General features: G+C 37.4%; 1 protein-coding gene across 1 annotated transcript in view; it reads left to right on the forward strand.

Moving 5' to 3' along the window:
• The first annotated feature begins 9,130 nt into the window (after positions 1-9,130).
• TTC8 (tetratricopeptide repeat domain 8) overlaps positions 9,131-26,551 on the forward strand; it is a 41,673-nt gene continuing 24,252 nt past the window's right edge. Inside the window, exons 1-5 of the mRNA XM_016123821.2 lie at positions 9,131-9,371; positions 23,844-23,964; positions 25,029-25,092; positions 25,200-25,359; positions 25,568-25,657. Of these exons, the coding sequence (XP_015979307.2) occupies positions 9,258-9,371; positions 23,844-23,964; positions 25,029-25,092; positions 25,200-25,359; positions 25,568-25,657 (549 nt within the window). The 5' untranslated portion in view covers positions 9,131-9,257. The remainder of the gene's footprint in view (positions 9,372-23,843; positions 23,965-25,028; positions 25,093-25,199; positions 25,360-25,567; positions 25,658-26,551) is intronic.

Here is a 26,551-nt window from a genome sequence, read left to right on the forward strand (position 1 = left end):
AAGGGCAAGGTTCTTGCCAAGAGAATTAATGAATATATTGAGCGTATTAAGCACTCTGAGAGCCGAGAGAGCTTCCCGAACTGTGTGAAGGAAAATGATCAAAAAAAGAAAGAAGCCAAAGAGAAAATTACCTGTGTTCAATTGATGTGCCAGCCTGCTCTACCCAGAGACGCACATTGTGAAAACCAATGAGGAGTCTGGGCTGCAGGAACCCATTCCCTGTGCATTTGTAGCATGATAGGTGTAAAAAAATAAAAGACCTCTAACTGAGTAGAAATGTGGTGTCCCCTCCCCCAAACAAATATTTAAAGAAAAAAAAGAACCTATTGCATTAAAAAAAAAAAAATGGATGTAGGACAGATAAGAGACAAAAATAGATTTATCATAGATTATGTAAAAAAAACAAATTTAGGTGCAAAATGCTTATGAAAAGATTAGTCTTAAGCTGATTTCCATGTAGGAAGACATTTCCTGGAGAGGTAGATACACTCTAGTTGTAGATAGTGCAGTTCTAGAAAAAGGAGATATGATAAATGGAGATAAAAGAAGATAAAGCCAAGACATTTAAAAGACAGGACAGTAAAAAAAATGCCATGTACTTTTTAAAGTCACAGACTTCACTATACTGGGAAAGTATTTTAGTCAACAGATGAAACACTATCTCTAAGCAATATCTTTCCATTTTATAGCATGGAAGTAGTATTCTTTCAAATACAGAAAGGCAGTTATATACTTTCCAGCACAAGTTAAAATATCAATTTGTTTTTGACTAGATCTCACCTTGGACACAATGGTTATTTTGATAAGTTTTTGTTTTCTTCTGATTTTTAATTTTAACTTTGAAATAACTTCAGACTGACAGAAGTGATAAAAATAGTTTCTATACATCTTAATTTTTATAATATCCCTGATTCCTTGACTATGAATATTTATAACATTTCCTTTACTGTTCCCTCTCCTTATGTGCATATATGTAAATATATATGTATATGCGTATGTATAGACGTATGTGTATGCGTAAATGCTTTGAGAGTAAGTTATAGAAATGAGTCCTTCTTTTTAGTGTACATTTTTTATATTTATAAATGACATTCTTTTACATAATTAAAAGATAATTATCAAAATTGAAAAATTAATATTGATACAATACCATTATTTAATTACAAGCCTTGTTAAAATATCACCTTTGTCCAACTAATGTAATTCATGGGAATAAATTTAAACCCGATCTAGGATTCTATTCACGTGTTGCATTTAGTTTCCATGTCTCTTTTAATCTTGAGAAGTCTGTATCATCCCTCATCTTTACATTTCAAGAAATGCAGATCATTTTTTTTGCAGAATTTCCTCAGCTGAATTTGTCTGATGTTTTCTCGATACTAGATTTAGGTTATATGTTTTTGACAGCAATACTGAAAGCTATGTTGTGTCCATCTGAGCACATCATATCCAGAGGCAAATGGTATCTATTTGTTTCATTATACCTATTTGTTCCATTATACCTATTTGTTCCATTATTGATAATACGCATTAACTTTATCACTGGATTAAGGTACTTCTTATCAGATTTCTCCACTATAACGTTATAATTAATTAAGTAGTATATTTTGGGGAGTTAATCATAAAATTTTAATATAAAATTGTGATTTTTAAACATTGGAAAATAAATCGATAATTAATCATTATAATTTGGTACATATAATATTTCAAGGCATACTGTTCATGAGGAATATTTAAAGTGTAATAAAAAGAGTATAAACAACTGATTTAAAACATTCTTTTGACCTCTGATTGAGTGATAAAAATGTATATGACAATATCTTTAGCCTGTTCATAATGTTTATTAAACGCTAGAGAATCTTCTATAAATGGTTAGAATAAAAATCTCACTCAGAGTTATTAACTTTGTTCAAAGGACAATCAACCAGTCTATTCTTTGCTGAGTTTTTTTTTTAAAGGCTACAATGAAACATTTTGAACGTTGGCACATTTTAAACACATTCTTTCATGCAAACTAATTTTTGTTTTTGATCTTTTTATCCTTTTCTATTAATGTTTAAAGATCAGATAATACACAAACCTAAAAATAAAAATTTGATTATAAAAAGCAAACACTATGAATATCTCATAATTTATGTTGATCAATATTCCAATAGCATTCATAAGGTACATCATTAGACCCACAGGATTCTGGGAGACTACAAGAGAAATAATCCCATTTATCTCATTGTTCAATGAGGTATTTGAGTTACTTCCTCTTCTCTCCTGAACACAACTGTACAAAAAAAAAAACAATAAAATTAAAACTCCAATAAATTTGGACAGTTATTTAAAGCATTAGCCTAGAAGTAGAGAAATGGGCATGGGTTAAAGTGGATGACTAGAGGAAAGGGGAAAAACTTAACAATGTTGAAATTAAATTATAAAATTTACATGTAAGAAAAACAACATTATCATTATAACATTGCTGAAGAAAGTAAATAATAAATTAAGAAGGTGCATATACAATATGGTCATTTCAAAAAAGAGTTGTGGAATATTCCAAAAGAAAGCAATGATTTGACTAATTAATAATTCATATCTAAACAGGAATTAAACAGAAGAAATGATTAAATTAAAATGATTCAATATCATTGGTTGCTCCCAGTTTGATAGACATTAAATGAACTCGAATTGGGTTCCAATGAACCGACAGAACAAAAAGAAGACCAGATCACAGAAGGCGTTATATTATACTTATTATGTTATTGTCATTGTTATCAGAGGTGAAGAGTAAAGATTTTTTTCAAATAATGTCACACATGTGGACTGATGATATACCTAAATGAAAACTGTGCCATAGAATGAAAGTCTGGATTAGTTACGTATAATCATGGGTTGTACCTTACAAAATACATATGACAAACGAAAAATGTGATGGGTTAAGGTTGGATTTCAGAAAAAGTGTCAGAAATCAATTTTTTAGAAAATATTCTACTGGTGAGGTTGACTCGATTTTTTTTTAATCAAATGCAAAGCTAACTATCCCCTACACAACCTGTTGAAAACACTATTTTTTTCTCACTGTGTTTGAAATACAATGTTCATTGTATGCTAAATTATCACATATCTACAACCATTTCTGGGTTCTCTATTCTATTCCATATATTCAGCAAATATTTTTTGAGCACATATTATGTGCCAAGCACTATTTTAGCCACTGGTGATGCCACAAAGTCTCTACTCTTGGTACTTGCATTCTGGGGAAGAGAGGAGAGGGGTAAAGATACATGATAATATATACATACACACTTATGAAATGTATTAAGTTGGAGTAGGTACTATGAAGAAGAATGTGGTAGCGAAATGAGATCGGGATGGTTTGCAGAAAGCTCTCTTTAATGAAACGACATTTCATTAAGGACTCCTATGAAGTAAAAGAAGTCACAGAGAGAAGCAGGTTGATATCTAAGGGGAGTGTGGTTCTCAGCAAACAGCAAGGGCAAGATTGCCCTGCTAAGCCCAGGCAAGAACCAGCTAGGAGCCCAGTGCCTTCTGAGTGATGTGCCAAATAGGAGTGGGTGAGATGGGTCAGAGAAGTAACTGGAAGCTAGAACCTGTGGGGCTTTTAGGACCTGGCTGGAAGTTTGGATGGTGGTGTTAGAACATTCTGGACCTTAAAAAAAAAAAAAAAGAACAGTACCCTAGCCAAACCCTAGCCAAACCAAAGGCACTTTCTTACTCACTGCTTTCCTCTCATACATATGTGTAAGTGTCTTGTAGTTCATAAGAGTAGAGGGAAGGGATCTAAGAATATAGTGCATATTGCTTTTTAAAAATCAGCACTTTTATTTTGAGTTTTAAACACATATACCAGAATTCTATATGCCATGTGATATGTAGATTTTGGTTTGATTGAAATTTCATTGTTTTGGCTAAAAAGAAATCTAGGTCTACTTTTCTCTTTAAAAAAGGTTTTAAAAGAATTGCATCGAAATAAGGCATATCACGGCATCTTTCATATCCTGTTCAATCGCATGAGGATAAGATGGAGCCAGAAATTGTCTCATAAAATGAATTTATTACCAACACAGTTCTAAGCTTACTTCAAATGTTGAAGATTAATTCATTTTCGAATTTCAGAATTTGATTTTCAGAGTACAAGAAGCTTGATGGAAAAAGCAATCGAATGCCATCACCCTCTCTTTATGTGTTCCGTTTAAAACCATTTAGGCTGTCATGTGTGATATGAATCAGAGGGACTCGATAAATATTACTAAGAACACTCTAGATGGCTTTCCTTAGTGGATGTGTAATTGCCTGTAAGATTCAGACCGAAACAAGAAAATTTAGAATAAAAGGAAATGTTTAATAATTGTATTTTCAATTTCTTAAGACCTTTGCCCAAATAACAGGTCATAACTTTGTTGGAGAGTCACAAGAGGAAAATAGATTTTGGCAGCTGGTCAGTAATTTGAGGTGGATGTAATACAACTCATGAGAAGCATTTTATTTATTTTCAAGGAAGTCACTAGCTTCATAGTGCTTTTTGATTTGAAGTTTACTATAACAGTGGTAACATATTGAGAGAATATTTTTCACCAGGTTAGAAAAAATTATTGTTCAAGCATTTGAAATGCCTGTAATATTGGATTGGAACTAACTTCATATCATAAAATAGTTTTTCTGTGAAAAAAGGCTCACGTAAGTTTGAAGACCTGAAAAAAATTGAAGATATGTAACTAGAGCCGTTATACTTTTATAAATATTGACCTCCGTATCAGTGACCCTGAATAAACAACCCAGAAATAGTATTCATTTTATACTAGAATTTTGCATATAATATAAGGGAGCATTCCAAATCACTGGGTGAGAGTGTCCAATAAATTTCACAATACAAAATAAATATTTATAAAAACAATAGCTTTCCTACATGACAAAATTTCCTAGAAAAACAATTATCTGAAATTGGCAAATAATAATTTTGACTCTGCTTTTCTAATAGTCAAACCTCTTATTCTATTCACCGCATCGACTATAATTTTCTGAACAAACTCTCCATTGTATAATTTCACCTTCTCCTTTGAGCAGATAATTATGAATCTCAAATTTTACCTCCATCTCTGACCTCTTTTCATAGCCTCTGACACGTATCTTCCTCCAGTTACCAACATCTCCATCTGTCTGTCCCAGAGACACTTAAAACCATTACACCTCAATTCAAATTTAATCTCTTTTTTTCTCAGCCCATTTCTTCTCTTTCATTCTGATTTTGGTGACAGTACATTCACAACGTAGAAACCTGAGAGATAGCCTAGGTTTCTCTCTTTTCTTAGCCAAATTCCCTACGCATACCCAACCAGGGTCCAAGTCCCACTGATTCTATTTTTTTTTTAAATGTATTTTGCCACACTGGTCCGTTTCCATTACTCTCAGCATTTTTCACCTTGACTCTTGCAATAGTATCTGCACTAATCTCCTTGACTTCACTCGTTGTCAATCAAGTTATTTTTACTCCCTGGTAAAATGTCTCTGGTGGCTTTTCATGGAATATCCAAACTCCACTGCATGATGTTTCACACTCTTGATGATCTGGCTTCAGCCCACCTTTACCTGTCTTTCCTTCCACACCTGGTCACATGATTTCTTGCTGCTGTGACGCTTTTCCTGAGCTGCCGACTGCAGCTCTTTACCAAGTACTCATGCAGAGGTAGAAATGCCCCGTCCTGTGCCTTCACTTGTACCCATTTACCCTGATAGGTTTTATTGAAATTACTTGTTTGTATGCATTATTCACTTTGTATCTCTTGCATCTCCTAATATGGATTTAAAAGCATTTTTGTATAAATATCAATGTCAGTAGATATTTATCAAACACCTCCTCGAGAAACTGGAAAAATAAAAACAACCTCCAATTTCTTCGATATTGCCTCAAAGTGCTCTATCTCTAGTGTGTAATGAAGTTGTGTGACAGGGGCTCCCTGGGTGCAAACACTATTGGTGCCCACCCCAATGTGTTTCTCCATTCCTTAAAAAGATGGTGTAATTATGCCCTACCGGCATTAAGTCGATTTGATCTCCACAACCATCCCATAAAATCGTCATCATCACTGTTGTCATAGTCATCCTCCTCATCATTTTATTTGTGGTGGAGACATGCTGTGGTGTCCTCTAACTATACAACCTGGCAGGCTCTCCCAGAGGTCCTGGAACTCAAAGTCTTATAAACCAAATTAAAAATGCTGAAATCAGTTAGTTAGATCAATGTAAAACATACAGCGAGAAGCAAGGCGGGAAGAGATTGGGTAAGTTAAGGCGTTTAGTGCAAGCAGGTGGAAAGACCGCACTACCTCTGGGCTGTCCAAAGTTCTTATGTCCTAACGGTCTCTTTAACTCACCTGCCTTCCCCACAGATGGTGTGGTTACAAGGACGAGAATTGAGTACAGGCAATAAAGTTTAGGGAATGGAAGGTTCGTGCTTGCTGAGTGGGAGAGGTGAAGAGGAAAGTATGCATGGCCGCGGCTATGGCTTGGTCATGACCTGATGAGAGGTAGTGCATGTTCTAAGCACAGGACAAATAAGCCACAGTGGGTGATATCAATGGGTTGCCAATTTGATGTAGATAAAGCTGACCCATACTTTATGAATATTTAAGGTTTATTTTGCTTTCCATCTCTTTCTATCTACAAGTAACACTCTCATTTATTTGTTTCATTCTTTTAGTCTGTGTTTAACACAAAAATGTCTATTCTATGTGTAATATGTTATATACATTAATGATATACTTATTATCTATACTTAACATTTCTTATGAGTTTCATCTATCTCATTTGTTTTTCTTGTCCTTTAAAGCAGAATCACACATTACATTATGAAGCACATAACTGAGGCACAGGCTCGTTAGACCACCTGTCCCCACATTTAGTGCATGGCAGAGTCAGGGGTTCAAGTACAGGAAATCTGGCTCCAGGGCCCACTTCTTAATCACCATTCTATACTGATTTCTAATTTACCTGCAAAAACACAGCTAGCAAGACTGACCAGAAGTTCAGTGCTTTTTCCACTAACTATTCTTTATATATCAGCACTTTTGCAGCAGGAGACCTGTCTTGTTCATGTCTGTATTCTTATCACCAAGCATCGGGCCTGCACAAATACTTGTTGATCAAGAGAATCTCTAATTTTACACGTTTGCTTTTCTTTTGGGTTAAGTTTAAATGGACTGAATAATTCCAATTTAACATATAAGAAAATTTAACCAGTGTCTTATAGTAGATAATTGGATAAAGAAGCTGTGATACATATATACAATGGAATATTACTCAGCCATAGGAAGAGGTAAAATACTGCCATTTGTGACAACATGGATGGACCTCGAGATAATCAAGTGAAATAAGCCAGACAGAAAAAGTTGAAAACCACACGATATCACTTATATGTGGGATATAAACCTAAAAGCAACAAATGAACAGGACAAACAGAGACTCATGGACATGGACTATAGACTAGTGGTTACCAGAGGATGGGAGGGAGGAGGAGATAGGCAGGGTAAAAAGGGTCCCATATGTGGTGACAGAAAGAAATCTAACTATGGGAGGAGAACAAAAAAAATTATAAATAAAAATTAAATTAAAAAAAGTTACTTTATCTTCAGTATTTGATTTTAAACTGAATTAACCTAAAGAGATATCCAGTTGCTAGAGAGCAAAAGATAAGGATCTGTGAACAGAGATTTAGCTCTGATTGCGAAACTGACCCTTTCAAAGGGATTGTGTTGTTTTCCTATGCTTCATTTTCAGTAGGCTGAGGCCTAGAGATAATGGGCTGACACATTAGAACAGATTACATTTCTAGAGGCACTTCTAGGGGGAAAAAATGGACTAATAGCAATAAGCATAACTAATTGTAATAATCGTAATCCTGATCATTAATTCCTTCCAAGATGCAAAAAAGAAATCATGATAGACTGCTTAGTAGAAGAGAAAAAACTACTCATAACCCATTTCTTAGTTTAGAAAGGTAATTTTCATTTTGATATCTGTGAAAGATATAAATATCTGGATTAAATATGTCTTCATTATAGTACCCTAATCGTTTGAGAAAATCGTGATTTATCTTTGCTGTTAGTAAGTTCATTTTTTTTTTATTGATAAAGAGGATTTACTCCTGACCAGAAAGTTCTTCAGTATTGAGTTCATTTTTCCTCTCCTGCCTCTCTCAGTGTGGCAGGAAGGAGGCAAGGAAAAAAGACCCCCTAGTCTTCCAAAATGCAGTCTACTTGGATGTAGCCCGGCCACTTCTCTTTTCATTATGGTTAAAGATATTTGTCATCTGTGTAAATCTCTAGGGGAAAGTCAGAATTGTGCCTAAAGAAATTACCCTGCACAAGCAAACGTTTGAGGAACAACAATTGCTTGGAGATGGTGTTTCAAAAAGCTCCTTTAAAAATTTTTTTTGCCTACATTATTGTTTGGTGAAAATGTCGCCCATTTATAATCCAGAAGCGCTATGCAGCATCAAATTAACAGTATTTTACAGACTGTAGTTACAGATTCCAGTTCAGATTTTTAACTCCATGCGATCTTAGGTAAATCATTTCTCTTTTCTGATCATTTCTCAGTTTCTGATCTGTAAAATAAATAGATTGGACTAAACACTCGCCAATACCCCCTTTCAATATGGACATTGAGATTTGGTGAGAAGGACTTCGAGAAACAGACTGGAGAGTTTTAGAATTTAAGGTTTTGGGTTCTGATGAGGCAGGATGGTATTGAAAAAGCCGTTCTTCTGTTTGTGTTTCTAGAATCGGAAGGGTAATTGATAAGGGTAAAAATACGTGAAGGGGGAAGGGTAAAATAGTGACTCTTTAGAGGGTGCGTTCCCCGGACTTTTCTGGGACTGACAAAGAAAGCAGAGCATCCGGCTGCTAGGCAACAACAGCTCCTCAGGGAGGGAGGAGGACCCCAGTCCGAGGTGTCTAAGTCAACGCCTCTTAACTTAGTCACGGTGACTTCTTGAAATTTATGAAATAGGTAGCCTTTAAAAGTACACATTTCTTTTCACCAAGTTTTGGCAAGCCCTAGTTGATGGGCGAGCCCACAGCTGAATTCTGTTCGCGGTGGTTTTTCTTTTTCCTGTTCTCAGGCGCGATGCGGGCTCCTCTCCGCTTAGGCCCCTGTCGCCGCGCGTTGCTGGGCAGAGCTGGACGCCGCCTGCTCCTCGGTCCCCGCCCTCCCTGGGTCCGGCCCTGGTCCTTCGCGGGCCGCCCTCCGCCACCATGGGCTGGGAGATGGATCCGCTGCTACTGGCCTGGAGCTATTTTAGGCGCAGGAAGTTCCAGCTCTGCGCGGATCTGTGCACGCAGATGCTGGAGAAGTCCCCTTATGACCAGGTACCGGCCGGACCCCATCAGCCCGTGGATCCTGGCTATGAAGCAGAAGGCTCTGGGGGATCCCCAGGCCCTGGGTGGGGGGCTCCTGAGTGGCAGGCTCAGGGCAAGGTTGCCCGTGCGATCAGCGCAGGCACCTAGAGCGAGACCCCTGGAGCCGTGGCCCATGGACTCCTGTCCCCGGCGTACCCGAGACCCCACGAGACCCATAAGTGCTGTGCCATGATCACCTACTCCCAATCCCCCGCCCCGCCCCCCAAATAAAAAACAATTTTAGCAGCCTCTTTCCTTTAAGTGACCTTTAAAGGAACACTTAAAACCCTGACTTTTACTTTAGTTCGAAACTTTAACGATTAATTTATACTTGCATATGGATGGGCTCTTAAGCTCTCTGCGTGTGCGTTAATTTCTAAAACTATATATAAATGCGAAGATCTGTTACTTCCTACCGCTGTTCAAAAGAGTTGCCTTTTTCTTTTCAATCAAACGTGTGATCCTTCCATTTCATCTTCAGATTTATTCAAGAATGAGGAGCCTTCGATTCTGGGACATGAATGCAACTTGAAGCAAATAATGCAAGTTAGAGGAATGGGAATCTAGGAGGGGAAAATATACATTTATTATCAGGGCGGGAGGGTTGGGAAAAAGTGTCCCCTTAAAAGAAGGAACGATGGCATTGATTAAAAGAGAACTTAAACTCCAGTAATAGTTTAAGTACTCTTAAAGGATAATATTAAATAAAGCGAGTGAAAATGTCAAGTACTATATATGTGTGAGAGAGGGACGTCTGGTGGGCAGGTAGTTCCCTGAAAAGGCAAAAAGGAGAAAAAGGGAGAATAGAAGCAGAGCTATGGCATTTTGTCAGTGCTTCTAGTAAATGCAAAATGTACCTGTGTAGTTCTTGTTTCCCAGCTTTTCCTCCGGTGATGTTGCCTTGGAGATATTAGAAAAAAGGAAAATCGACAGATACATTAGCTCCCACCAGATGAGTGGAGGACAACCTACTGAGGTGAACACTTTAGCCTGAGAGCTAGTACATCTCCCCTAGAACAATCCGCGTTAGTGGGAATGCTAAGCTGTGTCCTGCTTGTGTTCGTTCACGTTAGTTAATAGGACTGTGGACAAGCATATTTCCAAGCGTGTTTCTTGGGTCCCTAGTACAGATGCAGTAGGTTTGGGAATCACAACAAAATACTGACTCCTTTACATTTGTACAACAAAAATTTGTTAACAGACCTATGACGTGCGAGACGTTCTAGGCACAATGGTTTGCAAGAACTTTACATGCTGTTTCTATTTTTCCGCTGAGTTTGAGTGGTTTCCATTCTGGGTTCCAGAGAACACTAGTCCCAAGAGCTGTTCAGCGAAAGAAAATCTCATTAAATGCATTTGGGAAATGTATATTCCCTTTTTAGAGATTCGATTCATACTAAAGGCTCTAAATTCTGAAGAAAAGAAACTTAATTGTGCCTAATTTTGATTAATCCAGTAGTTCTGAAACTTATTTGACAACTGATTCCTTTTCTGACAGTCGGCGAGGGTCAAATATCTTCGTTGCTGTCATGCTAGGGAGATGTCATATTGGGAAATGTTGGTATAGGCGAAGCTGCAGTGCTTTTATTAATAGTTGAAACCCCATAATTTTTATGACATAATTATAGTGACATTCAGCACTGCACCAATGAATCCAGATTGAGTTTGTGCTAGGCACCGTGATTAGGACTTTATATGTACTCAATTCGGTGATCTTTTATTGAGAGCTTACTACTTGCCAGGCATAAGTTTTACAAATTGTATGTATTTCTATACATAGAATAACTTTGCAAGGTAGGTAACAAAAATAACAGCTAATATGTATTGAGTATTTACTGTGTCAGGCTTGGTTCAGAGGTTTTAGATGTTGTCTTATAGAATCCTCAGCTATTCTAGGAATTGGTACTATTTTCCCATTTTATAGATTGAGCACAATGAAGCACAAGGGAAAGTAATTTGTCCAGAGTTACAAAGCTGAGGAGCCCATTCCCTTTGTACTCTGCTGACTCTTTGGCATTTATGTGGCCTAATTTTTCAAAGCTGTGTGTTTCTAAACTTTTCCCAGTCTATTTTCCCATCTATTGTGCGTTTTTAAAAGATTTTTACCAAATGGTAAAGAATTTTGACATATCTGTCTACTTAGATGAAAGGCTCTGAGAAGTCCAGAAGAAAGGAAATCTGCCCAGTTTCGATTAACCCAATATTCTGAAATTTATTTTGACCACTGATTCCTTTTGGGGGGAGCAGAGGAACAGATATTTCCCTTGTTTTTCTGGGAGATGATGTTTCTTGGGGAAATGCATAGGCAAAGCAGCACTGTTTTTATTAATGGTTAAGAAGGGGCTATAGAGGAGATGTTGACTCTTTTCTTTTTACCCAGGAAGAACAGAATAAACAAATTAAGTACTTTGTTTAAAAATCTCCAAATTAGCTGCTAAATGAGGTAAGAGAGTTGATATTTTTATTTGGCTTTTTATAAAGCTCCCATTAGGCCTTCCTGGCCCTCTTGGAAGATTAAGACTTGTTCACAAGGTATGTTTGGTAGAACTGTGATTTTGATAATGAAAATGAAAAAAAAAGATGGACTCATAATGAGAAATATTTTTGTTATTATTGGTTAACCTTTAGACGTGGTTAAGATCATTATGGCAGTAGGTTTTGTTAGGTCCTGGCCTATTTCATTGGCCTATTTGTTGTGAATTTGAAATGCCATAATGTGATACATAATTAAATTCTCATACCATAGATTTTTTTTAATGTTATTTTTTATTACATTTAATTCTTATGAGCAGGGGTCGATATGTTCAGCTCCTACAAATACCAGAATAGGCCCAGGAGAATTGGTATGAGCTCTTGGAGAAATTTATCTCATTCTTTTCCTTTCTAATCCTTTTTATTTGTTTTGCTCAAGTAGTTTATTTAAGGGGGAGCCGTATATATTGCCAGAACAATGAGAAGCATTTCATCAGGAATAGAAGTTTTACTTGGTATTTCCTTACTTTTGATACCTGGATAGGGCTGCTGAAAAGTTTACAAGTTAGTTATTCTTTTAGCCAACCTTTAAATACCATGCATTTAGACTGTATGCTTTTCTTAGTACCAATTTATATATTTTGAACCCAATTGTTATTTCATTTTGGAAATATTTCCCAGTCTGATTTTTTCAAGCTTGAAGAAATCCTGCTTTTTTCTTAATTAAAAATTTTTTTAAAAAAATATTTATGTTAGAATGCTTTAGGAAGCTTAAGGAAGTTCCTTTGATTAAAAGCTCAAAAATTCTTTTTCCTTTTCTTAGGACTTGAGTCCAGGATGGCAGATCTGTGTGGCCTGCACAGTCTGGCACACAAGGGCTATTATATATTTGCTGAATAAGTGCATTGATCATATTCATATGCATTTTGATGGCGTTATTCATGTGTGCCAGCTTCCCCTCCTCTTTGTGATCATCCTTGTTACCCAATGATCTTTGTCCCCTCCAGCCCCTGCCCCTCATCCTTAATTCTCAGCCCCATAAGTTCTTAAGTGTACATTTATTTTTTCAAATAAATATAATTGCATTACAGAATTCTTAATTCATTTCTCATTTTGAGGGTCAGTTTTTTTTTTCTTCCTGGATTCCTTCAGGAGAGTGTCTCTGATAGTAATTATCCTCATTGATATTTCTTATGGAACTCTCATTGTTTCAGTGGAGGACGTTAAATGATGGAGAGACTACAATCCATGAAGAGCTAACCTAGATGTGATGAGCGCATAAGCAGATGGCCCTCAGCCCTGCAGTTAGCTGGTTTATCTTCACATGCTCCTTTAGCCTCCTGGGCGTTTTGTTTTTTTTTTTTTTTTTTTTTTTTTTAGACATCTACATTTTAAAGTAGAGGACTTTTTCTCTATAGCTATTTGAATTACCATTTCTGTGCCACCAAACTGATTGTAGTACAAATGAATGACTTGGAAGCAGTGCCTGGACTCAGAGAAGAGCAAGGAAAATAAAATATTGCTTCCGAGTGCCAAATGGATTTGTTTTCACTCTTCCTTTTTTTTTTTTCCCCCGAAACAAAAAATAGCTTTTGTTTTTCATGTTATTTTTCATTTTTGGTTCTGCTTATTTTTCTCCTAGATGAGGAGAACCTCTCTCTAAAGTAAATTGTTATTTGTTATTCTTTTTATAAGTTGGTCCAAGTAGCTTCAAAAAAATAACATTTCAGCCTTGCTACATCAGCCTTTTGGAATGAAGCCCACCTCTAAGACTACTTCTACATTTACTTTTCCACTAAGAGATACCATTTTGGTATCCTGTCATCGAAAATATTTAATTAGACCCGTGCTTTCTATTAGGACATCTGGATTTTATTTAATTTTGTTTCTCGCCCAAATTGGAGTAATCAGGTTGGCCAGAGAATTATGATCCACTGTGGAATGACTTGTTTCCTTAAAGCAATGAATTTCTCTTTGGATACAAAAGGCCTGGAGTGTAGGCTGAGTGCAATAACATGACCTTTGGTAATGGGGAAGGGTTCTTGAAGAAGATGGGCTCTGAACTGCTTTTCCTGGATGCAGAATGGTGAGAAACAGAGGGCAGGCAGGGTCTTGTAAGCATGGAGTACATTAAGGTTCTGATCAGTTAAGAACAAAAGAAGGATAACTGGCTAACTTATCATGGTTTCCCCGTTTGATAAACTACAGTAAGAACAAGTCATTCATAAAGAGGTGTTGTCTTTTTTCAAAGTGGTCTTTAAATCGTGGCTGAAGAAGTGGTTGAAAGTTGTAAGAGATAAAAGGGAGAAATGCACAATGGTTTTCCACGGAACAGTCTGACCTAGAGGACTTGCTTTTACAGCTCATGCCGGTCATCCTGATTAGTTGCTTAATCTGATTACTGTTCTTTGTGTTCCATATGTCAGATTCCTGGCTTTAAACCCAGTCCTGATTTTTTTTAGCTCCATTATAATTTAAAGGTTCATAAAACATGGAGGTTTTCAGGCAGTGGGGTTCCCCCCCCCAAGACAATATTCTTTATTAATGGGGTAAATTTCCAATAGATTTTCAAATTATTAAAATTAGTGATTCAGGAAGTGGGAGCGTTAACTGTATATCAGAGTGGGCATAATTCGCCTTCTTCTCTCTCACCTCCAATCTCTGCTTATAATGAGAGAGGTTATGGAGAGGAGGGTGTTGTTATTGTAAGTGGTTTAAAGCTGGAGGAAAGGCTGAAAGCCCCTCGCTTAGATAAAAGTGAGAGAACCAAGGCTCCCCAAGGAACTATCTGTTAGTAGTTGGTTGAGACAATGATCTGGCGATCCAACCCAAAAAACATCTTTCTGTATGATTATCTAATTTATTTCCTCTTTGGGGCCGTGGAGACTTAGCTAGACTTAGTTTTTTGATTGTATACTCTGTGGAGCAGGTAATTTTATGAATCTGTAGTCCTGCTGAATTGTACAGATTACATTCCCACGTGGCTACGTGGCCACTAGGTCTCCCGAATCTCCTGAAATCCATCCAATTCTCTGTTCTCTTATATATATATATATATATATATATATATATTTATTTATTTATTTATTTTCCTTCTTGGTATTCCTAATTCTGAATAATGACTCAGTAGTTTAAGAGCAAAGCTGGGTAGATTCATTAGCCAGAGTGAGTATCGGTGGCAATTAAGAAGTCACATTCAGAATTATCTGGAGATTTACTTCCCCGAGGTAATAGCGGCGACCTAAGAGAAAGCCTTACCGTAGGGGGAAGGAAGCAAGCAAGCAAACTGATGTGAATCGAAGTTGATGCTAATGAGTATTTGCTGGTTCTAGGCGCTGCCACTCTACCTTCCGCGTCCTCTCAGTCCCTTTGAAGGAGATTCAAAGGGAAGTTTTACATTTGATGTGCCATAACTGGGAGTTACCTCTGAGTTCGGAAGAAGGAAATAGTAGAGAGTTTGGTGCTTTTCCCTTCCTTGTGTTAATGTTTTGATCGAGAAACTCTGTGTCATTCGATAGAGAAATTCCTCGTTGCAGGGGCTGCCACCTTACACTTCATTATGCTAGTAGAAGTGAAGGAACCCTGAAATTATTAAATGTTCTTAAAAGCACAAGGTTTTATTTTTTAAAAAAATATCCCATAAAGTAGGCACTACTACTCCAGTTTGAGAGGAGGACTAGGTAATGAAGCTTAGATACATGACCTTCTTCAAGGTCATGTATCTAAGTGGCTTCCCGAGGGTCATGCCCAGGTCCTCTGACTCTGGGACAAGGCCTGTTGCTTTCTGCTCAACTGCCTTGATACCCATGGAAATAATTTGCTACACCACATGGACCTAACTTGTGGTTCCCTGTATGAGTAGATTAATTTAGATCACAAAACTATAATTGAGAGAGATCCAGCGATGTAGGTCTTAGTGATTTTCAAACTTTTGACTTATCTCTAAATTAAAACATCCTGACTCTCTTTCGTCATAATCCTGCTACTCCCGATGGACCTCCAGACCAGCTGCACCTGGCCTTGATCTCCACACACCCTACAGCAGTCTGCCTTCCAGCGTTGTGGTGATCCCACATCCTCAGCAAAGCACATGCTGTTGACCCAGAGTGTCTAGGTCCAGACACTGTCTGAGTTTTCACATCTGTTAAATGGGGAAGATAATATATCCACCTCAAACGGTGGTTGTGAGGGTTAAAGTTATTAATACATCGTAAGTGATCACAAATGTTAGCTGCTATCATCTATAGCTGGAGAGATTCACATGTAGGATTCTGTCATATTTTTCTGAAAGTTTTGTTGGTCATCTGGAAGGCACCTGTGAGGAAAGTATCCAGTGAAACCGATGATAAAATGGTATTGAATATAGTTCATAGATCAGGGGCCCTCAGTAATTTCCAGAATAATCTCTTTCCCTTTTCTCCGACTCCCTTATCTCTCATGCCTTCCGCTTTTCTCCCTTCCATCTAAGTCATCTGTAATTGGTCCGTAACTTAAGTATAGTTTTTAACATATTGTATCGTAATTCACCGAATTCCGTGCTTTCTCCCATAGCATAGTTTCAGCACCTAGCGGAGAGCCATGGGTGCCGGGAGAATGTTGTGGGATTCATGTGTCCTCTGCCTCCCTCTCGTTTAGGTCTCGCCTCCATCCTCCATCCATACAAGCTCACCTGCCTCTACATCTTCCCATCCTCCAGGCCTCTCCTTTTCTTCTCTGATTTTCTCATTTTACGTAATTTTTCTACATGCTCTTTCCCTGTACGGTAAACCATAAGTGTGATCCCAAGGGCCAATAGAACGAGATAGAACATGAAGGCCTTCATCAAGTGAACAGACACTCTGAGGTTGAGCTGCCAGTTTGAGTTCGGGCTACTGGAAGAATCTTCCTGCCATTGGCAGAATAACAAGCATCCAGCTTTTACTTACACAATCAGTGGCTTCTGTCTCCTCTAATTGTTTTCTTTTCTTTTTTTCCATTTTCAAGCATTGTCTACAATCACCTCTGGTAAATTCTTTTTCCCTTTCTAGACGGAACTTATCTTGTGTCTGTCCTATACTTTACCCTTCTTTATTATTTCCAGCTCATTTTTTATCTCCAAGATGCACCGGCAAGAAAGAAGACCTCTGGCTTCTTTGTGTAACCTTAAGCGAATTACATGACATGGCTGAATTTGCTTCATTATCTGTAAAGTGGATAATAACACTTGCCCGCCTTCCTCAGATGGCGGTTTTGAGACTCAAATGAGATAATGGTTCATATAGACGTGTATACAAGTAAATAGAAGAAAAAAAGGATTACTTCTGTTCTCATCTCATTGCCTGCATCCGTGTGTTTCTCTAAGCATGGACTGTGGGAAATCTGTACTTTTTCTAGATCTTTCTTATGCACACTGGAATTGAAAACCTTCCATTGCTATGTATTTTTAGTTGCTGTTTTATGTTTGGTTCAGCTGATCGACAGTCATTCCCTAAATCCCACCCTCTAGGGCCTTCACTTTCTAGCCCAGCTTAGCTTTTTTTCCTCATGTTTCTGCCACGTGCCATGCTAAAGAAATTGCTTATCTTTGCATGGTGACCAGATGGTTTACACATTGCTTGCACACAATAATATAGTCTTAAAAAAAATATTTAGAGTATTCTTTCTGGATTTTGGAGCTGTAGAAAGCAAGGAAAGCTTTCCTTTTTCTGTTTCTTAGTAGCTTCTCCAATGAAACATGCTGCTGGTTAAGCGTTCAGTAGAGGCTGCTGACGGTAGACATTAAGTGTAGATGTTGGATAAATAAGCTTGTTACAGGTCTGACTTTTTACCAATGCATTTCTGTTTAATGTGGACAGAATTATCTGAGTTTATCAGCACCTGGCACTAATATATATTACATTGTCTTTATACATTTCTCAGAGGACACTGCAGTCAGAATTAATTTTTTATCTTCAGCCACTGATGCCATTATATTTATATGAAACGGGGGGTTTATAGGATGTGGATTTTCCTTCTCCTCCCCAAGTGATTAAAGTCTGAAAGTTTTAACCACCACAAATTTATTTTGAATATAAAGAAATGTTTTCTTGCACAGCGATCAAATTATTTTTAATTTGGGGTGTATTGTCTCTTCATTAAACATGCAGTTACGACATCTTCTCTGTGTCTAAATGAAGTTAGAGTGATTAGAATTTTCTGATCATAGAAAATATAATACTTTTCAGAGTGTATTAGTTTTACACCACTCCTAAGAGCACTTGCGAAGATAGATTAAAGTTAATATTTGGATTTTTATTGAGTGAGTTTGAGTCCACCTACAAATACTCTTTTGGTCATTAAGACTTTTTATTTTAGAAACTGTATTTCTTAAAAATGTTTACTACCTTCTTAATGCTTTCCAGGAACCAGATCCCGAATTGCAAGTATCTCAGGTAAAGGTTTAGCTGCAACCTGTAGTTTAGAGAATAATTACTGTTGCCTAGTTGTTGCCATAGATTAGAAAATTTGCTGCCTATCTACCTGTAGTGATATAAAATTAGCCTTATCCACTAGGCATTCTGTACCTTCTTATGTAAACTGTTATATTTCCCTTTTTTTTTTTTTTTTTTTTGTCTGTGGATGGGTAGCCTTGTAGAACTAGTTCAGTATACTCATTAAGACTTGGAGCTTAAATGGAAATAACCAATATTGACCAAAAGAATGAGGAAAGTAAAGGAAGCGAGGGGAACCAGGGACTTAGAAAGGGAGCCAAGAAGTCAGCAGAGTCACAGGTGCCTGAAAACACTGCGATGGATGGGACGTTATGTCTCGAGTGAAGAGTCAGAAGATCTCGGTTATAGAGAGAGGCGCCTGTCACAGTGAGGAAGAAAGGAAGGGACACTGGCCAGACAGCCTCATCCGCGAAAGCAGCCCGGGTAGAGATGGGAGGTGGTCAGGGAGGTCCGTAACCTGGAGAGAACACAGCAAGGGCGGGAAAGCGGTCTGGTTAGGGGAACGCCTGGCCAGCGAAGCTTTTAGCCCAAGAGGATTTTTAGTAAGTCTGGAAATGAGAGCGCTGCAAATCAGAGGGCTTGAATATTGCCAGGTGTTTACCCTGCCAAGTGAGAGAGAATGTTAACAGTTTTTTTTTTTTTTAGGTAAATAAAATAAACGATATTACCTCATATGGGGTTCATGAGTAATCCTCAAACCTTTCAGAAGAAAGCAATATACAAAGTACTCTTATGGAGGCGTGTGTGGTATCCAACAAACATTGTAAATAGATTAAAATATAGTACTCTCCTTTAAAATGGGTCCCCAACACCCAGGCTGTGGCCTGCTAGGAACCTGGCCGCACACCGCACAGCAGGAGGTGAGCAGCGGGCCAGTGAGCGAAGCTACATCTGTAATTGCAGCCGCTCCCCAGCACCGGCATCACCGCCTCAGCTCCACCTCACATCATCAGGCATCAGATTCTCGTAGGAGCACAGGTCTCTGGTGCCAAAAAGGTTGGGGACCGCTGCTTTAAAAATATACCATTTGTCTTTGAAATGTTCATAATCATAATTTCCAAATTGAGAGATGGTGCAAAATTATTTTTTGCATGTCATATAAGAAGGACGTAAATTACAAATAGAGTAAGTAATGTGCTTTTTGCTTTTAATGATTTTGGAATATTTTGATTAAAATTAAGTTAAAATAATAATTTGCGTCATTGGAATGATTTTAAAACTCAAAATGGCATTTGAAAGTTTCAGACTAGCATGGGGACTTCAGGAAGGACCTGTACTTAGTCTTACTTTCCTGTTATGTTACTGTTGACTTAATTATCTACTGGATAGTGAGCTAAAAGGGAACAAGGCTGACCGGACTGCTTTGAGCTCACTATTTATACTTTTTGCCTCTCTTAATTTGTACATTTTTTACAACTTCAAAATAAATGAGGCTTTACAATAATAATTAAATATTTTGCGCCTGTTTTTATTTTGATAGAGTAGGCAGTATCAGATGTTTCTGATTCTTCTGATGTCAAAATCAGGTTAGACAGACTGTTCTTTTGATGGTTTTATTCTAATAATAATCTAGCAAACTTGTTTCTTACATGCCCTTGAACTACCGGCCTTGCATTCTCTATTCCAAGGAACAGAACAAATTAGACATGTTTTTCTCAGTCAGTATACTTTTTTACTTTTTCAGTGTTTATTTTCATAACTAAAATTGGATTAACCTCACAGAAGGTACAGCAAGTCAATATTTTCTTGATGTTAGCTGGCAGATATTTTTCTCGAGTGATGTCCTATAGACAAACTCAGTAGGTGCCTGAGATAGGATTATGTTCCATAGATAAAAAGAAATAATTGATATGATGATTACTCATTTAGATTGGAGAATCTATGCTTTTTTTCTTTTAAAAAAAGTTTCTAAGCATTTATTATTTTTATGACTCTCACAGTACTTCCAATACATAGGTGTTTAAAAATCAATTAATTTATTTTAATTAGTTTCAAGTATATAGTACATTGGTGTAGTTCATAAAACAACCCCCCCAATTGCTCCCTCCCTCCGCTGGCCCTCCACCTAGCCATCATATTAATGCTAACTGCATTCCGTATGCCGTGCTCAGCATCCCCGTGACCAGCTATCAACTACTAATTTGTACTTCTTTAACCCAATACATAGGTTTTCAAATGATTTACATAAATTGCATGACCCTGTCAATTATCAACAGGTTAAACATATCCAATAAAACTGATTTATGTTTTTATTAAGATTCAGGGGACAGTTTGGGATCACAGATTGTGCTTTATTATGTGTTTTAATCACTGATTAGTTTTGAACTTTGTTTTTTTTTTTCATTTAAACAGGCAGAGGATTTTAGGGCTGTAAAACATACTTGGCTTTTTTCCAAAATAAAAATTTTAATTTTTTTAAAGCCAAAGCCCCATCTGCTGTTTTTATTAAAATCTCAAGAATTGTTCACATTGCCAAGAGCAGTTCTTTGAATACTATCTGATGTTTAATCAAGCAGTGATCTATGATTTTTAAGGTCATTTTCTGTTGGGATGGAGGAAAGTCAGGAAGATTAATATTCTCAAATACTGATGAAATTTGAAATTTAATAGTTTAGGTAGATGTTAGTACAAAACTTTATCAAAAACTCACAGTATTTCTACTTACGAACTAGATTTTAGAAACAAACAAATATAAATCTATTTACCTTTTTGAAATAATGAATTCCTAAGGAATAAAAAAAAGATGTTCTTATTTGGCTACTAAAACATTTTTCATTTCGTGAGGGAAGGAATTATGAACTTGCTTTCCTATGTTTAGCTTAGTCGAATTAAAAAAAAAAAAAAAGTTGCCCCTCCTTAACATGTGGGACGTCGATGGGAAGATAGATGTCAAGAAGCGTGATAGTATAAAGCGAGATAATGGGACGGACGTGGAAACAGTTAACATACGTGTGACTATACAAATGATACTGTAACAGTAAAAGCTTGGCTTCTGGAGAGTCAGTTAACTAGGACTCCAGGTCGTAGTTTCGAAGCTCCATTATCTCATCGCCACAATGACAATCCATATACCTCACTGTGGCGCACAGGGTCCGTCGTCTGCCCTTGCCCTTTTCTCCAGCTTCTTCTCTGACTGCCGCCTCAGCAGAACCTGATTTTTCAGCCATACCCAACTCTCTGGGAGTCGCCAACGTTCCATGAGCCGTGGGGCTCACCCGCCTGCCTTTGTCCTGTTGTTCCCTTTGCTTGGCACAAGCTTTCCGGTCTTGGCCACGGGGCCAAACTCTTCTCTATCCTTCCTTCCACCTCCATGTGTATAGTTATGTTCCGTTTGCAGATTAAATTGTCATGTTGTGAAAGTTTGTGTGTTTTTAATTTTTTTTCCCCTTTCTTTTTATTCTTTTTAATTAATTAATTATTTTAACATTTTGTGTGAGAGAGAGCTGAGTGCCTTTTTCTGTCCTCTCATACCATACTCCAGACTTTTGTTATTATACTTTCCCTATAACACTGAAATTGTGATGAGCTAGCACTGGGACTGTGGCTTAATTTACCTGTTTCCAGGACCTGGCAAGCAATAGGTGCTCCCCAGTCTTATCAGAATGAACCAGCGAAGCCCACGTCCTGCTTCTCGGTTCCAGCAGAAAACACTGCGGTCCTTCCTGTCCGCCAGAGACTGCTGGGCAAAGAATTACAACCCTCACATGCTTGCAGGGTGTTATGAACGGTGGGGACTTAAGATGAATCCGGACTACTTATTTCCATCTTTGAAGTTTGTCTAAGCCAGTGTTGACTGCCCTCACCCCTGAGAATAGCTGTATAGATCTGATAACTTTCCTGATCTTTTATGAATGCAAACCTTAGGTTGTTTCTACACTGTGGTGGCTCCCACAGTTACATGCACTGCCAATCGGAATTGATTTTTTATTTTCTTACTTAACAAGTCAATTTTTGAGTTCATGTTCTGCTCATGTAATGCTATTAAATTTACACATACCATTTGAAATATTTTATTCTAGCTTAGTAGGTAAGTAAGAATAACTTCGACCAGAAAAATTTAAGCCAAAAAAACCCCAATCGTCTAACAAATGTCATTTCACTTTAGGACTCTAAATGAATCGTGAAGGCAGCCTTCTTTATTTCCATTAAAATGAAAGCATGAAGATTTTTCTTAAAATCTTTTTAATGTATGCATTCCAGTTACTTTAGCCCACAAAATGATCTCTGCTGTCATCGAATTCCTATAAAGACCATTTCCCGCATCACACACTTGGCACCTGTCATGCTCTGCTCTGCCTTACCATTTATTCCAATAGGGCACATGTTCAGAGAAATTAGGATCCGTGTCTGAATCTCATGTTTCCTCTTCAGAACCCTGCCCAATGCTCTGTGGTTAGGAGGTGCTCAGTAAATGTGCTGAGGACGGAACGCATCTCAGGTTCTTCACGTGAGGACCTTTGGACCGCTCGTAGCTCTCGTCTGTTTCGCTCTCAGTGCCTTTGCTTTCACTCAGTGGGTTTCAGAGCCAGATCCCTGGTATGGCAGGCAAGCTCTAACCCCGCCCCAGGTTTCCCCTGATGCTACTTCCTCTGTGCCGTGTAGAGTCAGTTCTATGCTGCTCCTCCAGGAATCGGCTTCTGCCCATATTGTCCCAGGACACTGAACTTTACTGTTCTGTGGTGAAGCAGAAAGGTGGACGTTTCTGATAAAGTAGTTTTCAGTGTTTAACCAGATATTTAATTGTGTACACCTTTAATTTCAATTTCTCATGGTAAAGCAAAGCTGATATTTTCCAGGTTCCTTAATTACCTTTTTAATTTTTCCTCCCACTTTCTGGCAAAAGTTCTACCAGCCAGATAACAAAGCAACCAAGATTGTGTTGATTAGTTATTGGGAACTGGGAGAAACAGATCTAAGTTTAATTCAACATTTTTTTTAGAATACCTATTATGTTTTGTACGAGGTGAAAGATGCTTGTTTCCTGGGGAAGGGATGACTAACCTATGTCCACATAATTACAGCATTTGGTAATTACGTGATGATAGAAGCATAAAGAGAACGCTGTATGAGAAAGACAACGGAGAAGTATTTTAGAGTCCAACGATCAGGGAATTCCTCATGAAGCGCTTGGCCCTGAAGGAGGAAGACAGAAAGAGGAGAGAAGCTGTAGCTTTATTCATTTGTTTTCAAATTACTGTTCTAGTTAAATTTTCTCTAAAGATCTTCTTTTACTTATAAAAACGCATGTTAGAAGACCACCAGGTCGTTACCACACTTTTATTTATTGGGTAATTGATGTATTGGCTGTTTCTTGAGTAATAATGACCTCGTGTTCTTGTATTAGTTTCTTGACACATGCCCTTTAAATTAGCATAATGCCTTAAGTTGTAAACATGCTTATTCAAAAATTAGAAAATAATAAAGGATGGCTGGTTTCTATGGACTGTGCAGTACTTCTCATGCTGTTTAATATATGCTTCATTTTATCCATGCTTTTTAGGCAGCTTGGATTTTAAAAGCACGAGCACTAACTGAAATGGTGTATGTAGATGAAATTGATGTAGATCAGGAAGGAATTGCAGAAATGATGCTGGATGAAAATGCCATTGCCCAAGTCCCACGTAAGTGCTGGTTTTTTGTTAAGTAAATGAAATGCCCTTAGGAGGAGGAGTACTTGTGTTTTTAAAAAATAGACACAAGACATGTACATGAGAAAACTGCCTCAAGTAAATGGTCTCTGTTCTGCCTTACAGTGCAAGGGCTTCCTTCCACGATTCAATTATATTGTCTTAAATTTAAAGGTGTGAGATCGATGGCAAATGCTTTTTCAATAAAAGTTTAGTTATGCACTTAAAAATATTTTATAAAAATACATTCTATCTGAACTGCTTCTCTATCAAAAGATTGTTTATCTGAGAGCCTAAACACAGGAAGCATCCAAACAGAAGTATTCTAAAAGGGTTTTTAAAAACTCATCATCCAAAACACCACTTTACTGTAATAATTTAAGGCAGTTTGCTCTAATGCATGATGTAATGTAATGGGACGATTTGCTGGGCTGTGAATGCCTATTGGGATTGCCCAGTCCCCAGTCTGCAGGTGAACTGGTGCATGACGTGTGGTGGTCTTACTGGTAATTTATTCATTATGACAATTATCAGTCACTAACGCGTTTTGGAAAGTCATAGCTGTTTTAAAGCTTCAAATGGAAATTGAGAAAAAATACATATGTTCATCTTAAAATGTTTTTTTCCCCATCGTTTTGCTCTTTTGGAGTTAAGAATATCTAAATTCTGGATATTTGAAAGATCATAAAAATGATCTTTTATTGGGAGAAGTTTTATGAAAAATAAACTGAGTTATAAAACCATCGCTCGATGCTTTGGAGCTTTGGAGCCTGCTGGTCTTGTGTGAGTCGGAATCCCAGGCTCACCTGTCTATTTAACTTGTTAAACCTTTGCTAAATGTGTTACTACTGCCTACCTCACAGTGTGAAGATTAAATACGATAATGTCAGTAACCTGATAGATAATAAATATTTGTCTCTAACACATTTCCCTAAAATATATTTCCTGTTATTAATGTCTTTTCATCAGACAAGCGCATTTCTGAAAATTGTGTTAGCTGACAGTCGTTACAGTTTAATAAGTAATATATAAATCGAATTTACTGTCTCATGTCCTAGGCCCTGGAACATCTCTGAAACTCCCTGGAACTAATCAGATGGGAGGGCCTAGTCAAGCTGTCAGGTATATACTTCTGGTTCATACTCCCGGACACAAAATATTGATCAGACTGTTTGAGAATCGTCCCTTATTGATCTCCTTTGCATTTCAACAATTTATAATCGTTGCAGGCCGATCACTCAAGCCGGAAGACCCATTACAGGTTTCCTGCGACCCAGCACACAAAGTGGAAGGCCGGGCACCATGGAACAGGCCATCAGGACACCCAGAACCGCCTACACGGCTCGCCCGATCACCAGCTCATCTGGGAGATTTGTCAGGCTGGGAACGGTGAATTCTGTCAGCTTTACCATAGCCTTGCATTACGAAAGCAACTTTACATTACATCGTTTTTCACTGCTGTTATAAGGGAGAATTATATGGAAAATTTTAATGAGTCATTCTTTTCCCTTTTGTCTTTATAATTTTTATGCACATTAAATTCAATTTATGTTTCTAGAGAAAGTCATATTTCTTCTTCTATCATTTTTCTTCATAGGCTTCCATGCTTACGAGTCCTGATGGACCTTTTATAAATTTATCTAGACTGAATTTAACAAAATATGCCCAGAAACCCAAATTGGCAAAGGTATGTGCTTAAAATTATTTAATGTTACGAAGTAATGTTAGAAGTATTATCATAATAACATTGTAAGAAGTGGATAAAAATTTCTGAAGGAGAAGCCATGTTTTGATTGAAATGGAAATGTTTAATTTTTATAATATGTAAAATTCCTCTTAGTCTTGAGTTAAGGAAAGTCAATCAGAAATAAAGTATATACAGTATACCGTTATTATAGGAAATTCTTCTCCTTACAAAGAACAGTAAATTGTAACAAAGAAAGCAGATATGCAGCATTGTCTTCGGGGAATGAAGCTTAGGTCATCTATATGTGTGTGTATTTTTGTTTTTTCAGCTTGGACTGTTCTCAGAAAAATAATTTTCTATTTTTGTAGGGTTTTAGGACTGTCAAAAAGAAGATAAAAAAATATGTACTCCTTCTAATTAGCAATTAATCAGGCATGTCAGTAAGGATTACTCAAGCCAGACAGTGGCAAGCTAACTACATTAGTAATTCTAACTACTCAAAGATTAAATGCTCCTTTAAATTAAAGAGAAAGTAAGTGAATCTGACAGGGAGGGAGGGAGGGAGGAAGGGAGAGAGAGAGAGGGAGAGAAGGAGGAAGGAAGGGTGTTTATGACCTTTCTAATATTAAAAATCTTGATGGTGAGTGTGGAATAATTCAGAGCCAGGAGCACTTGTCTTCTGAAAACTGGTTTAAGCCTAGCTCAGGTTTTTAGGTGTAATCTTTGTGAATTCTGTACTTGAGTGCTGCGCTCCTTCTTAATCTTGGTTCTAATGGCATTTAACATATTTACTAAATATCACACACTCTAGGGAAAATGCGAATGGACACCGGCCATACAGACTTGACATTTAAGTCAGAAGTAGATGTCTTATTTGACAGCAATCCAGTCAAC

The sequence above is a fragment of the Rousettus aegyptiacus genome, unplaced genomic scaffold (assembly GCF_014176215.1).
Source record: "Rousettus aegyptiacus isolate mRouAeg1 unplaced genomic scaffold, mRouAeg1.p scaffold_m13_p_3, whole genome shotgun sequence".
Taxonomy (NCBI): domain Eukaryota; kingdom Metazoa; phylum Chordata; class Mammalia; order Chiroptera; family Pteropodidae; genus Rousettus; species Rousettus aegyptiacus.